Consider the following 17,849-nt stretch of genomic DNA (forward strand, 5'->3'; position numbering starts at 1 on the left):
GATAATGGGGCTGTCACTGACCACAGGTGATAATGGGGCTGACACTGTCCACAGGTGATAATGGTGCTGACACTGTCCACAGGTGATAATGGGGCTGACACTGTCCACAGGTGATAATGGGTCTGACACTGACTACAGGTGATAATGGGCTGACACTCACCACAGGTGATAATGGGGCTGACACTGACCATAGGTGATAATGGGGCTGACACTGACCATAGGTGATAATGGGGCTGACACTGACCATAGGTGATAATGGGGCTGACACTGTCCACAGGTGATAATGGGGCTGACACTGACCATAGGTGATAATGGGGCTGACACTGTCCATAGGTGATAATGGGGCTGACACTGACCATACGTGATAATGGGGCTGACACTGTCCACAGGTGATAATGGGGCTGACACTGACCATAGGTGATAATGGGGCTGACACTGTCCATAGGTGATAATGGGGCTGACACTGACCATACGTGATAATGGGGCTGACACTGTCCATAGGTGATAATGGGGCTGACACTGACCATAGGTGATAATGGGGCTGACACTGTCCACAGGTGATAATGGAGCTGACACTGACCACAGGTGATAATGGGGCTGACACTGTCTACAGGTGATAATGGTGCTGACACTGAACATAGGTGATAATGGTGCTGACACTGTCCACAGGTGTAAGGGGGCTGACACTGTCCACAGGTGATAATGGGGCTGACACTGACTACAGATGATAATGGGGCTGACACTGTCCACAGGTGATAATGGTGCTGACACTGTCCACAAGTGATAATGGGCCTGACACTGACCACAGGTGAAAATGGTGCTGACACTGTCCACAGGTGATAATGGGGCTGACACTGACCACAGGTGTAAGGGGCTGACACTGTCTACAGGTGATAATGGGGCTCACACTGACCATAGGTGATAATGGTGCTGACACTGTCTACAGGTGATAATGGTACTGACACTGTCCACATGTGATAATAGGACTGACACTGTCCACATGTGATAATAGGACTGACACTGTCCACATGTGATAATAGGACTGACACTGTCCACAGGTGATAATGGTGCTCACACTGACCACAGGTGATAATGGGTCTGACACTGACCACAGGTGGTAATGGGGCTGACACTGTCCACATGTGATAATGGTGCTGACACTGTCCACATGTGATAATGGGGCTGACACTCACCACAGGTGATAATGGTGCTGACACTGTCCACATGTGATAATGGGCCTGACACTGTCCACATGTGATAATGGGCCTGACACTGACCACAAGTGATAATGGGGCTGACACTGACCACAGGTGATAATGGGGCTGACACTGACCACAGGTGATAATGGGGCTGACACTGACTACAGGTGATAATGGGGCTGACACTGTCCACAGATGATAATGGGGCTGTCACTGACCAAAAGTGATAATGGGGCTGTCACTGACCACAGGTGATAATGGGGCTGACACTGTCCACATGTGATAATGGGCCTGACACTGACCACAAGTGATAATGGGGCTGACACTGACCACAGGTGATAATGGGGCTGACACTGACTACAGTTGATAATGGGGCTGACACTGTCCACAGATGATAATGGGGCTGTCACTGACCACAGGTGATAATGGGGCTGACACTGACTACAGGTGATAATGGGGCTGACACTGTCCACAGGTGATAATGGGGCTGACACTGACCACAGGTGATAATGGGGCTGGTCACTGACTACAGGTGATAATGGGGCTGACACTAACCACAGGTGATAATGGGGCTGTCACTGACCACAGGTGATAATTGGCTGACACTGTCCACAGGTGATAATGGGCCTGACAATGTCCACAAGTGATAATGGGGCTGACACTGACCACAGGTGATAATGGGGCTGTCACTGACCACCGGTGATAATGGGGCTGACACTGTCCACAGGTGATAATGGGCCTGACACTGACCACAGGTGATAATGGGGCTGTCACTGACCACAGGTGATAATAGGGCTGACACTGTCCACAGTTGATAATGGTGCTGACACTAACCACAGGAGATAATGGGACTAACACTGTCCACAGGTGATAATGGTGCTGACACTGTCCACAGGTGATAATTAAGCTGACACTGTCCACAGGTGATAATGGGGCTGACACTGACTACAGGTGATAATGGGCTGACACTCACCACAGGTGATAATGGGGCTGACACTGACCATAGGTGATAATGGGGCTGACACTGACCATAGGTGATAATGGGGCTGACACTGACCATAGGTGATAATGGGGCTGACACTGTCCACAGGTGATAATGGGGCTGACACTGACCATAGGTGATAATGGGGCTGTCACTGACCACAGGTGATAATGGGGCTGACACTGTCCACAGGTGATAATGGTGCTGACACTGTCCACAGGTGATAATGGGGCTGACACTGTCCACAGGTGATAATGGGTCTGACACTGACTACAGGTGATAATGGGCTGACACTCACCACAGGTGATAATGGGGCTGACACTGACCATAGGTGATAATGGGGCTGACACTGACCATAGGTGATAATGGGGCTGACACTGACCATAGGTGATAATGGGGCTGACACTGTCCACAGGTGATAATGGGGCTGACACTGACCATAGGTGATAATGGGGCTGACACTGTCCATAGGTGATAATGGGGCTGACACTGACCATACGTGATAATGGGGCTGACACTGTCCACAGGTGATAATGGGGCTGACACTGACCATAGGTGATAATGGGGCTGACACTGTCCATAGGTGATAATGGGGCTGACACTGACCATACGTGATAATGGGGCTGACACTGTCCATAGGTGATAATGGGGCTGACACTGACCATAGGTGATAATGGGGCTGACACTGTCCACAGGTGATAATGGAGCTGACACTGACCACAGGTGATAATGGGGCTGACACTGTCTACAGGTGATAATGGTGCTGACACTGAACATAGGTGATAATGGTGCTGACACTGTCCACAGGTGTAAGGGGGCTGACACTGTCCACAGGTGATAATGGGGCTGACACTGACCACAGATGATAATGGGGCTGACACTGTCCACAGGTGATAATGGTGCTGACACTGTCCACAAGTGATTATGGGCCTGACACTGACCACAGGTGAAAATGGTGCTGACACTGTCCACAGGTGATAATGGGGCTGACACTGACCACAGGTGTAAGGGGCTGACACTGTCTACAGGTGATAATGGGGCTCACACTGACCATAGGTGATAATGGTGCTGACACTGTCTACAGGTGATAATGGTACTGACACTGTCCACATGTGATAATAGGACTGACACTGTCCACATGTGATAATAGGACTGACACTGTCCACATGTGATAATAGGACTGACACTGTCCACAGGTGATAATGGTGCTCACACTGACCACAGGTGATAATGGGTCTGACACTGACCACAGGTGGTAATGGGGCTGACACTGTCCACATGTGATAATGGTGCTGACACTGTCCACATGTGATAATGGGGCTGACACTCACCACAGGTGATAATGGTGCTGACACTGTCCACATGTGATAATGGGCCTGACACTGTCCACATGTGATAATGGGCCTGACACTGACCACAAGTGATAATGGGGCTGACACTGACCACAGGTGATAATGGGGCTGACACTGACCACAGGTGATAATGGGGCTGACACTGACTACAGGTGATAATGGGGCTGACACTGTCCACAGATGATAATGGGGCTGTCACTGACCACAAGTGATAATGGGGCTGTCACTGACCACAGGTGATAATGGGGCTGACACTGTCCACATGTGATAATGGGCCTGACACTGACCACAAGTGATAATGGGGCTGACACTGACCACAGGTGATAATGGGGCTGACACTGACTACAGTTGATAATGGGGCTGACACTGTCCACAGATGATAATGGGGCTGTCACTGACCACAGGTGATAATGGGGCTGACACTGACTACAGGTGATAATGGGGCTGACACTGTCCACAGGTGATAATGGGGCTGACACTGACCACAGGTGATAATGGGGCTGGTCACTGACTACAGGTGATAATGGGGCTGACACTAACCACAGGTGATAATGGGGCTGTCACTGACCACAGGTGATAATGGAGTTGACACCACAGGTGATAATGGTGCTGACACTGACCACAGGTGATAATGGGGCTGACACTTTCCACAGGTGATAATGGTGCTGTCACTGTCCACAGGTGATAATGGGGCTGACACTGTCCACATATGATAATGGGGCTGACACTGTGCACATGTGATAATGGTGCTGACACTGTCCACATATGATAATGGGGCTGACACTGTCCACATGTGATAATGGGGCTGACACTGTCCACAGGTGATAATGGTGCTGACACTGTCCACATGTGATAATGGGGCTGACACTGACCACAGATGATAATGGTGCTGACACTGTCCATAGGTGATAATGGTGCTGACACTGTCCACAGGTGATAATGGTGCTGACACTGTCCACATGTGATAATGGGGCTGACACTGTCCACAGGTGATAATGGTGCTGACACTGTCCACATGTGATAATGGGGCTGACACTGTCCACAGGTGATAATGGTGCTGACACTGTCCACATGTGATAATGGGGCTGACACTGTCCACAGGTGATAATGGTGCTGACAGTAACCACAGGAGATATATTTCAGGTACTGAGGTACGCCAAAAATGAGGATCTGAAACATAATACAGGGTACAAAACACAATCGAATCTTCCCATAGTAGAAAAACAGCATGTCAAGGATTTGGGAATAATGATGTCTGACGATCTAACGCTTAGGGAGCATAACCAAGCAAATATTGTGTCAGCCAAAAAAATGATCGGATGGATTACGAGAACTTTCAAATGCAGGGATACCATCACAATGGTTGTACTCTTCAAGTCACTTGTGTTGTCCCGTCTTGAGTACTGCTCAGTACTCACTTCCCCCTTCAGAGCAGGAGAGACTGCTGAAATAGAGGGAATACAGAGAACATATACGGCACGCATAGACGAGATAAAGCACCTAAATTATTGGGATCGTCTCAAAGCTCTCCAAATGTACTCTCTAGAAATAGACGAGAGAGATACCAAATAATATACACATGGAAAATACTTGAGGGCCAGGTCCCTAATCTACACAGTAAAATAACAACGTACTGGAGTGAACGATATGGAAGAAAATGCAAGAATGGACCAGTGAAGAGCAGAGGTGCCATAGGCACAATCAGAGAACACTGTATAAACATCAGAGGTCCGCGGTTGTTCAACGTCCTCCCAGCGACTAAGAAATATTGCCAGAACAACCGTGGACATCTTCAAGAGAAAACTGGACGATTTTCTAAGAGAAGTTCCGGATCAGCCGGGCTGTGGTGGGTACGTGGCCCTGCGGGCCGCTTCAAGCAACAGCCTGGTGGACCAAACTCTCACAAGTCGAGCTTGGCCTCGGGCCGGGCTTAGGGAGTAGAAGAACTCCCAGAACCCCATCAACCAGGTATCAACCAGATAATGGGGCTGTCACTGACCACAGGTGATAATGGGGCTGACACTGACCACAGGTGATAACGGGGCTGACACTCCACAGGTGATAATGAGGCTGACACTGTCCAGAGGTGATAATGGGCCTGACACTGTCCACAGGTGATAATGGGGCTCACACTGTCCGCAGGTGATAATGGGACTGACAACAGGTGATAATGGGCCTGACAATGTCCACAGGTGATAATGGGGCTGACACTGTCCGCAGGTTATAATGGTGCTGACACTGTCTACAGGTGATAATGGTGCTGACACTGTCTACAGGTGATAATGGGCCTGACAATATCCGCAGGTGATAATGCGCCTGACACTGTCCACAGGTGATAATGGGGCTGACACTGTCCACAGGTGATAATGGGACTGACACTGACCACAGGTGATAATGGTGCTGACACTGTCCACAGGTGATAATGGGACTGATACTGACCACAGGTGATAATGGTGCTGACACTGTCCACAGGTGATAATGGTGCTGACACTGTCCACAGGTGATAACGTGGCTGACACTGTCCACAGGTGATAATGGGCCTGACACTGACCACAGGTGATAATGGAGCTGACACTGTCCACAGGTGATAATGGGGCTGACAATGTCCACAGGTGATAATGAGCCTGACACTGTGTTAGGGTGATAATGGTGCTGACACTGTCCACAGGTGATAATGGTGCTGACACTGTCCACAGGTGATAATGGGGCTGACACTGACCACAGGTGATAATAGGGCTGACACTGACCGCAGGTGATAATGGGGCTGACACTGTCCACAGGTGGTAATGGGGCTGACACTGTCCACAGGTGATAATGGTGCTGACACTGTCAACAGGTGATAAAAGTACTGACACTGACCACAGGTGATAATTTGTCTGACACTGCAGGTAATAATGGGGTTGAGTCTGACTACTGGTGATAATGGGGCTGACACTGACCACAGGTGATAATTGGGCTGACACTTTCCACATGTGATAATGGAGCTGACACTGTCCACAGATGATAATGGTGCTGACACTGTCGACAGGTGATAATGGTGCTGACACTGTCCACATGTGATAATGGTGCTGACACTGTCCACAGGTGATAATGGTGCTGACACTGTCCACAGGTGATAATGGTGCTGACACTGTCCGCAGATGATAATGGGCCTGACACTGTCCACAGGTGATAATGGGCCTGACACTGTCCACAGCTGATAATGTGGCTGACACTGTCCACAGGTGATAATGGGATTGACACTGACCACAGGTGATAATGGGGCTGACACTGACCACAGGTGATAATGGGGCTGACACTGGCTGCAGGTGACAATGGGGCTGACACTGACCACAGGTGATAATAGGGCTGACACTATCCACAGGTGATAATTGAGCTGACACTGACCACAGATTATAATGGGGCTTACACTGACCACAGGTGATAATGGGGCTGACACTGTCCACATGTGATAACGGGGCTGACACTGTCCACAGGTGATAATGGTGCTAACACTAACCACAGGAGATAATGGGGCTGACACTGTCCACAGGTTATAATGGTGCAGACACTGTCCACAGGTGATAATTGAGCTGACAATGTCCACAGGTGATAATGGGTCAGACACTGACCACATGTGGTAATGGGGCTTATACTGTCCATATGTGATAATGGTGCTGACACTGCACATTTGATAATGGGGCTGACATTGTCCACAGGTGATAATGGTGCTGACAATGTCCACATGTGATAATGGAGCTGACACTGTCCACAGGTGATAATGGTGCTGACACTAACCACAGGAGATAATGGGGCTGACACTGTCCACAGGTGATAATGGGGCTGACACTGACCACAGGGAATAATTGGGCTGACACTGTCCACATGTGATAATGGTGTTGACACTAACCACAGGAGATAATGGGGCTGACATTGTCCACAGGTGATAATGGTGCTGACAATGTCCACATGTGATAATGGGGCTGACACTGTCCACAGGTGATAATGGTGCTGACACTAACCACAGGAGATAATGGTGCTGACACTGACCACAGGTGATAATGGAGCTGACACTGTCCACAGGTGATAATGGAGCTGACACTGTCCACAGGTGATAATGGGGCTGACACTGACCACAGGTGATAATGGGGCTGACACTGACCACAGGTGATAATGGTGCTGACAGTGTCCACAGGTGATAATAGGCCTGACACTGACCACAGGTGAAAATGGGGCTGACACTGTCCACAGGTGATAATGGTGCTGACACTGTTAAGGTGATAATGATCCTGACACTGTCCACAGGTGGTAATGGTGCTGACACTGTCCACAGGTGATAATGGGGCTGACACTGACCACAGGTGATAATGGGGCTGACACTGTCCACAGGTGATAATGGTGCTGACACTGTCCACAGGTGATAATGGGGCTGACACCGACCACAGGTGATAATAGGCCTGACACTGTCCGCAGGTGATAATGGGGTTGACACCGACCACAGGTGATAATAGGCCTGACACTGTCCGCAGGTGATAATGGGGCTGACACTGTCCACAGGTTATAATGGTGCTGACACTGTCTACAGGTGATAATGGTGCTGACACTGTCTACAGGTGATAATGGGCCTGACAATATCCGCAGGTGATAATGCGCCTGACACTGTCCACAGGTGATAATGGGGCTGACACTGTCCACAGGTGATAATGGGACTGACACTGACCACAGGTGATAATGGTGCTGACACTGTCCACAGGTGATAATGGGACTGATACTGACCACAGGTGATAATGGTGCTGACACTGTCCACAGGTGATAATGGTGCTGACACTGTCCACAGGTGATAACGTGGCTGACACTGTCCACAGGTGATAATGGGCCTGACACTGACCACAGGTGATAATGGAGCTGACACTGTCCACAGGTGATAATGGGGCTGACAATGTCCACAGGTGATAATGAGCCTGACACTGTGTTAGGGTGATAATGGTGCTGACACTGTCCACAGGTGATAATGGTGCTGACACTGTCCACAGGTGATAATGGGGCTGACACTGACCACAGGTGATAATAGGGCTGACACTGACCGCAGGTGATAATGGGGCTGACACTGTCCACAGGTGGTAATGGGGCTGACACTGTCCACAGGTGATAATGGTGCTGACACTGTCAACAGGTGATAAAAGTACTGACACTGACCACAGGTGATAATTTGTCTGACACTGCAGGTAATAATGGGGTTGAGTCTGACTACTGGTGATAATGGGGCTGACACTGACCACAGGTGATAATTGGGCTGACACTTTCCACATGTGATAATGGAGCTGACACTGTCCACAGATGATAATGGTGCTGACACTGTCGACAGGTGATAATGGTGCTGACACTGTCCACATGTGATAATGGTGCTGACACTGTCCACAGGTGATAATGGTGCTGACACTGTCCACAGGTGATAATGGTGCTGACACTGTCCGCAGATGATAATGGGCCTGACACTGTCCACAGGTGATAATGGGCCTGACACTGTCCACAGCTGATAATGTGGCTGACACTGTCCACAGGTGATAATGGGATTGACACTGACCACAGGTGATAATGGGGCTGACACTGACCACAGGTGATAATGGGGCTGACACTGGCTGCAGGTGATAATGGGGCTGACACTGACCACAGGTGATAATAGGGCTGACACTATCCACAGGTGATAATTGAGCTGACACTGACCACAGATTATAATGGGGCTTACACTGACCACATGTGATAACGGGGCTGACACTGTCCACAGGTGATAATGGTGCTAACACTAACCACAGGAGATAATGGGGCTGACACTGTCCACAGGTTATAATGGTGCAGACACTGTCCACAGGTGATAATTGAGCTGACAATGTCCACAGGTGATAATGGGTCAGACACTGACCACATGTGGTAATGGGGCTTATACTGTCCATATGTGATAATGGTGCTGACACTGCACATTTGATAATGGGGCTGACATTGTCCACAGGTGATAATGGTGCTGACAATGTCCACATGTGATAATGGAGCTGACACTGTCCACAGGTGATAATGGTGCTGACACTAACCACAGGAGATAATGGGGCTGACACTGTCCACAGGTGATAATGGGGCTGACACTGACCACAGGGAATAATTGGGCTGACACTGTCCACATGTGATAATGGTGTTGACACTAACCACAGGAGATAATGGGGCTGACATTGTCCACAGGTGATAATGGTGCTGACAATGTCCACATGTGATAATGGGGCTGACACTGTCCACAGGTGATAATGGTGCTGACACTAACCACAGGAGATAATGGTGCTGACACTGACCACAGGTGATAATGGAGCTGACACTGTCCACAGGTGATAATGGAGCTGACACTGTCCACAGGTGATAATGGGGCTGACACTGACCACAGGTGATAATGGGGCTGACACTGACCACAGGTGATAATGGTGCTGACAGTGTCCACAGGTGATAATGGGCCTGACACTGACCACAGGTGAAAATGGGGCTGACACTGTCCACAGGTGATAATGGTGCTGACACTGTTAAGGTGATAATGATCCTGACACTGTCCACAGGTGGTAATGGTGCTGACACTGTCCACAGGTGATAATGGGGCTGACACTGACCACAGGTGATAATGGGGCTGACACTGTCCACAGGTGATAATGGTGCTGACACTGTCCACAGGTGATAATGGGGCTGACACCGACCACAGGTGATAATAGGCCTGACACTGTCCGCAGGTGATAATGGGGTTGACACCGACCACAGGTGATAATAGGCCTGACACTGTCCGCAGGTGATAATGGGGCTGACACTGTCCACAGGTCGTAATGTGGCTGACAATGTCCGCAGGTGATAATGGGGCTGACACTGACCACAGATGATAATGGGGCTGACACTGACCACAGATGATAATGGGGCTGTCACTGACTACAGGTTATAATGGAGTTGACACCACAGGTGATAATGGTGCTGACAGTGTCCACAGATGATAATGGGGCTGACACTGACCACAGGTGATAATGGGGCTGACACTGTCCACAGGTGATAATGGTGCTATCACTGTCCACATGTGATAATGGGGCTGACACTGTCCACAGGTGATAATGGTGCTGACACTGTCCACAGGTGATAATGGGGCTGACACTGACCACAGGTGATAATGGGGCTCTCACAGTCCACATGTGAAAATGGAGCTGACACTGTCTACATGTAATATTGGGGCTGACATTGACCATCGGCGATAATGGTGCTGACACTGTCCACAGGTGTAATGGGGCTCACACTGTCCACAGGTGGTAATGGGGCTGTCACTGACCACAGGTGATAATGGGGCTAACACTGACAACAGGTGATAATGGAGTTGACACTGACCACAGGTGATAATGGGCCTGACACTGACCACAGATGATAATAGAGCTGACACTGACCACAGGTGATAATGGAGCTGACAGTGCCCACAGGTGATAATGGTGCTGACACTGTCCACAGGTGTAATGGGCCTGACCCTGTCCACAGGTGATAATGGGGCTGACACTGTCCACAGGTGTTAATGGTGCTGACACTGTCTACAGGTGGTAATGGGCCTGACACTGTCCATAGGTGATAATGCGGCTGACACTGAACACAGGTGATAATGAGGCTGACACTGTCCGCAGGTGATAATGGGGCTGACACTGTCCGCAGGTGATAATGGGACTGACACTGTCCACAGGTGATAATGGGGCTGACACTGTCTGTAGGTGATAATGGGGCTGACACTTTCCACATGTGATAATGGGGCTCACACTGTCCACAGGTGATAATGGGTCTGACACTGACAACAGGTGATAATGGACCTGACACTGACCACAGGTGATAATTGGGCAGACACTGTCTGCAGGTGATAATGGGCCTGACACTCCACAGGTGATAATGGGGCTATCACTGACCACAGGTGATAATGGGCCTGACACTGTCCACAGGTGATAATGAACCTGACACTGACCACAGGTGATAATGGGGCTGACACTGACCACAGGTGTTAATGGGGCTGACACTGCAGGTGATAATGGGCCTGACACTCCACAGGTGATAATGGGGCTGACACTGTCCACAGGTGATAATGGGCCTGACACTCCACAGGTGATAATGGGCCTGACACTGTCCACAGGTGATAATGGTGCTGCCACTGTCTACAGGTGATAATGGGCCTGACAATGTCCGCAGGTGATAATGGGCCTGACAATGTCCGCAGGTGATAATGGGGCTGACACTGTCCACAGGTGATAATGGGGCTGACACTGTCCACAGGTGATAATGGGCCTGACACTGTCCACAGGTGATAATGGGGCTGACACTATCCACAGGTGATAATGGGCCTGACACTCCACAAGTGTTAATGGGGCTGACACTGTCCACAGGGGATAATGGGGCTGACACTGTCTACAGGTGATAATGGGGCTGACACTGACCACAGGTGATAATGGGGCTGACACTGACCACAGGTTGAGGACCTCCGCAGGATGAGGGAGCCCGTCAAGAGCCTGGTGGAGGCTGGCCGGGTGGTGGCCGTCAAGAGCCTGGTGGAGGCTGGCCGGGTGGTGGCCGTCAAGAGGCTGGTGGAGGCTGGCCGGGTGGTGGCCGTCAAGAGGCTGGTGGAGGCTGGCCGGGTGGTGGCCGTCCAGGAAGACCAAGATGGCCGCCGCTCCGCCAGGATAACTCTACAAGACGGACAGCTGTACCTCCACCCACTCCTGCGTCAGCCCACGCCCGCCCACGCCCACACCCTCCAGGTTACTTTATTACACCCACTAGTCTTACTGACATTACTGACTTACTGAGTTGTGATAACTAATATGATAACATTTTGTTATACAGTTACCAGCATGATTTATATCATATTGTGCAGGAGAGTGATGTTGTGGGCGTGCTGGACCCCTCCTGCACCCTGGCGTTCCTTGACCTCGGGTGGGCGGGGTCAACAAGAGGGCGGGTCACCATCCGGCTGACCCCTGACACTCCGCTGGCCAGACAGTTTGTGTTGTTGTGTACGGGCCAGCGGGGCCACACCTTCCGCAACACTAAACTGTTGTGGGTGGGGGACAAGGGTCAGCCGGGGGAGTGTGTGGTGGGCGGAGACTACGAGAGTAATGATGGTCAGGGAGGAGCCCCACTGTTGCCTGACCTCCAGGGGCAGTACCGGCAGTCAGGCCAGGCAGGAGCTGTGTGGTCCGGGTCTGTGGTGGCGTCCTGGTGCAGGGCGCCGGGGGGTCCCACGAGTGCCAAGTTCAACATCACCACCAGGGACCGCCAGGATGGTCACCAGTGGCCATATGTCTTCGGTGATGTGGTGAGCGGCCTTGATGTGGTGAGGGCAGCAGTCAACCACAGTGACATTACGGAGGTGACTGTGGTGGACTGTGGTGTTGTGCTGCCACTCTAGTTCACTGTACCATCACTACTGTGGTGTTGTGCTGCCACTCTAGTTCACTGTACCATCACTACTGTGGTGTTGTGCTGCCACTCTAGTTCACTGTACCATCACTACTGTGGTGTTGTGCTGCCACTCTAGTTCACTGTACCATCACCATCACTACTGTGGTGTTGTGCTGCCACTCTAGTTCACTGTACCATCACCATCACTACTGTGTGTTGTGCTGCCACTCTAGTTCACTGTACCATCACCATCACTACTGTGGTGTTGTGCTGCCACTCTAGTTCACTGTACCATCACCATCACTACTGTGTGTTGTGCTGCCACTCTAGTTCACTGTACCACCACCATCACTACTGTGGTGTTGTGCTGCCACTCTAGTTCACTGTACCATTACTACTGTGGTGTTGTGCTGCCACTCTAGTTCACTGTACCATCACTACTGTGGTGTTGTGCTGCCACTCTAGTTCACTGTACCATCACTACTGTGGTGTTGTGCTGCCACTCCAGTTCACTGTACCATAACCCATCACCATCACTCCTGCATCACTATGGACTGTGGGTTTTGATGCCAATGTAATTCAAGCACAACCTTTATCACTATATTACCATAACTTCACTATCTTTGGTGTTTAACTATCATACGTGACTATCACTGCTGTATCACCATCAATTGCTCTTTCACAGTACTGTCACCTATCATTGCTATATCACTATCACCTCACTATAACATCTATATCACCATCACCTCAGGTCCCACACCTGGGATAATGTACTGACCATGTTGAGTAACTGATTGTTGGTGTCACTATATGACAGCTGTTGTCACTGTTATATCACCAACAGCTCACTATCACTTTCACTGCTTCACCAACCTCATCTCACTTTCAATGCTTTATCACCTCACACTGATATATTTCCTCCTTACTTTCACTAATATATCACTATCATTGCTACATCACCACTACTGCACCATCACTGCTATATTTCCTTCGCCTTACTATCACTGCTATATCACCATCACCTCACTATCACTGCTATATCACCACATCACACTATCACTGCTATATCACTATCACTGATATATCACATCACCTCACTATTACTGTTATATCACTATCACTTCTATAGCACTATCACTGCTATATCACCACCTCACTATCACTTGCTATATCACCATCACTTCACTATCACTGCTATATCACCATCACCTCACTATCACTGCTATATCACCACCTCACTATAACTTGCTATATCACCATCACCTCACTATCACTTGCTATATCACCATCACCTCACTATCACTGCTATATCACCATCACCTCACTATCACTGCTATATCACTATCACCTCACTATCACTTGCTATATCACCACACTATCACTTGCTATATCACGATCACCTCACTAATATATCACCATCACCTCACTATCACTGCTATATCACCATCACCTCACTGTCACTAATATATCACCATCACCTCACTATCACTAATATATCACCATCACCTCACTATCACTAATATATCACCATCACCTCACTATCACTGCTAGATCACCATCACCTCACTATCACTGCTATATCACCATCACCTCACTATCACTAATATATCACCACCTCACTATCACTGCTAGATCACCATCACCTCACTATCACTAATATATCACCATCACCTCATTATCACTGCTATATCACCATCACATCACTATCACTGTTATATCACCATCATCTCACTATCACTGCTATATCACCATCACCTCACTATCACTAATACATCACCATCACTTGCTATATCACCATCACCTCACTATCACTTGCTATATCACCATCACTGGTATATCACCATCACCTCACTATCACTTGCTATATCACCATCACTGGTATATCACCATCACCTCACTATCACTTGCTATATCACCATCACCTCACTATCACTTGCTATATCACCATCACTGCTATATCACCATCACTGGTATATCACCTTCACCTCACTATCACTGCTATATCACCATCATCTGCTATATCACAATCACTGGTATATCACCTTCACCTCACTATCACCATCACTGGTATATCACCTTCACCTCACTATCACTGCTATATCACCATCATCTGCTATATCACCATCACTGGTATATCACCATCACCTAACCATCACTGCTATATCACCATCACTGGTATATCACCTTCACCTCACTATCACTGCTACATCACCATCACTGCTATATCACCATCACTTGTACATCACCTTCACCTCACTATCACTGCTATATCACCATCACTGGTATATCACCTTCACCTCACTATCACTGCTATATCACCATCATCTGCTATATCACCATCACTGGTATATCACCTTCACCTCACTATCACTGCTATATCACCATCACGGGTATATCACCTTCACTTCACTATCACTGCTATATCACCATCACTGGTATATCACCTTCACCTCACTATCACTGCTATATCACCATCATCTGCTATATCACCATCACTGGTATATCACCTTCACCTCACTATCACTGCTATATCACCATCACTGGTATATCACCTTCACCTCACTATCACTGCTATATCACCATCACTTGTACATCACCATCTCCTCACTATCACTCAGGTCCCACACATGGGGTCAAACACTAAGCTAAGTAACAAAACTTAGCTGTGGATAAGCTGCCATGTATATATTTTACACCAGAATATAACAATGTAATATAATATATATTATTTCATTATCCATAGTGTTACTCTACAGTTGTAAATTGGTCGGTGCTTGTTAGTCTGTAAATAATATTACTGCTAAACACTACTAATAATTATGTGTTTAAATCACGAAAATTTACTCATAATGAAAAATTTGTTTCAATAATTACCCCTGGAATCATTCCATGGTTTAGATATGTTGATGATATTTTGTGTATATGGCCTACAGATGTAAACACAGACGAATTTGTAGCTAAACTTAATGATCAAGTCACCTCTAGAAAATTTACTATGGAGACTGAAATTGGTAAATGTTTGCCATTCTTAGATATACTTATTCATAGAGAAGATTGTTCACTAAAGTTTAGTTTTTACAGAAAGTCTACGAATAGTTTATCTTATTCATTATTTCTCAGGACAGATACAATGTGAAAAAAATCTATTTTTTCCTCTATGTATCTCAAGAGCTCTTCGGGTTGTTAGTCCAGAATTCTTTGATGAAGAGTTTAAGAATATTGATTCTATTGGTCTCAAGCTTTGTTATCCACTGAGTTTTTTGGAAGTTTGCCGTAGCAAAGCACGTCGTACATATTATAATAATATATGCAGTGAGAAAATTCCCCCAAAGAATGTGTTGTGTTTACCATATTTTTCTGGGTTTGAAAATATTGTCAAGGCCTTGAAACTTTTTGATATACATGTATTGTTTAATTACGAAAATACTGTTAGAAAACTATTAGCTAGAAACAGTCCTCGTAGTGATAATTGTATCATATATAAAATACCTTGTAAAGATTATAATAGGTTCTATGTTGGGCAAACATCTTAAGATCTGAAATGTAGAATGTCGCAACATAAATACTCTGTAAGACATGGCCAATTGTCTAATGCGTTGTTTGTTCATTTGTCAGAAAATTCCCACCAAATTGATTGGGAGATGGCTTCTTCATTAACGAATTGTAAAAGCACTTTCAATAGGAACATAACTGAATCTGCTTTAATACAGATTACAACATTATGTAACTTGAACATTAGCAGTGATTTGTATAATTTAGATCCATTTTTGATTGATCAGTTAAAGGGCATTTTTAGTAGGATCATTGATACACATTTGTCTCACTAATACCATGTTAATATCCACTATTTTATTAATATCAATGTATGGGCCTATTGGCCCATAGGATACAGCCCCCTATTTACATCAACCCATTCCCAGTCATACGTTTATCATTGTACCTCACTTCACTTCACCTCTCTCCTGCCTATATATGTCCAAATCTATGTACATGTAACTCACCCTTCTGAAGATGTATTATTAAATACGAAAGTACTTAAGGAAATTCCTGTTTCAATTCTTCCTTCGTGGTCTGACACTGTCACTACTAATAATTATGTTAATTGTAATAGTTATGGCAATTATGTTTTGTAACTGTTTGTTAACAGTTTCCACTGACTGTTGTCATACTGGTCCATGGTGTGTTGTGATATTACCATACTGGTCCATGGTGTGTTGTGATATTACCATACTGGACCATGGTGTGTTGTGATATTACCATACTGGACCATGGTGTGTTGTGATATTACCATACTGGACCATGGTGTGTTGTGATATTACCATACTGGTCCATGGTGTGTTGTTATATTACCATACTGGTCCATAGTGTGTTGTGATATTACCATACTGGTCCATAGTGTGTTGTGATATTACCATACTGGTCCATGGTGTGTTGTGATATTACCATACTGGTCCATGGTGTGTTGTGATATTACCATACTGGTCCATGGTGTGTTGTGATATTACCATACTGGTCCATAGTGTGTTGTGATATTACCATACTGGTCCATAGTGTGTTGTGATATTACCATACTGGTCCATGGTGTGTTGATATATTACCATACTGGTCCATAGTGTGTTGTGATATTACCATACTGGACCATGGTGTGTTGTGATATTACCATACTGGACCATGGTGTGTTGTGATATTACCATACTGGTCCATGGTGTGTTGTTATATTACCATACTGGTCCATAGTGTGTTGTGATATTACCATACTGGTCCATGGTGTGTTGTGATATTACCATACTGGTCCATGGTGTGTTGTGATATTACCATACTGGTCCATGGTGTGTTCTTATATTACCATACTGGTCCATGGTGTGTTGTGATATTACCATACTGGTCCATGGTGTGTTG

At 47.3% G+C, this 17,849-nt stretch overlaps 1 protein-coding gene across 6 annotated transcripts in view; it reads left to right on the forward strand.

The window, feature by feature from the left end:
• Window positions 1-16,994, forward strand: part of LOC138364638 (tripartite motif-containing protein 5-like) — a 162,171-nt gene extending 145,177 nt beyond the window's left edge. For all 6 annotated transcript variants that reach the window (XM_069324598.1, XM_069324600.1, XM_069324602.1 and 3 more), the window contains 2 exons: window positions 12,020-12,307; window positions 12,424-16,994. In XM_069324598.1, the coding sequence (XP_069180699.1) occupies window positions 12,020-12,307; window positions 12,424-12,957 (822 nt within the window). In that variant the 3' untranslated portion in view covers window positions 12,958-16,994. The remainder of the gene's footprint in view (window positions 1-12,019; window positions 12,308-12,423) is intronic.
• Window positions 16,995-17,849: the final 855 nt, after the last annotated feature.

Source organism: Procambarus clarkii, chromosome 14 (genome assembly GCF_040958095.1).
Source record: "Procambarus clarkii isolate CNS0578487 chromosome 14, FALCON_Pclarkii_2.0, whole genome shotgun sequence".
NCBI lineage: Eukaryota > Metazoa > Arthropoda > Malacostraca > Decapoda > Cambaridae > Procambarus > Procambarus clarkii.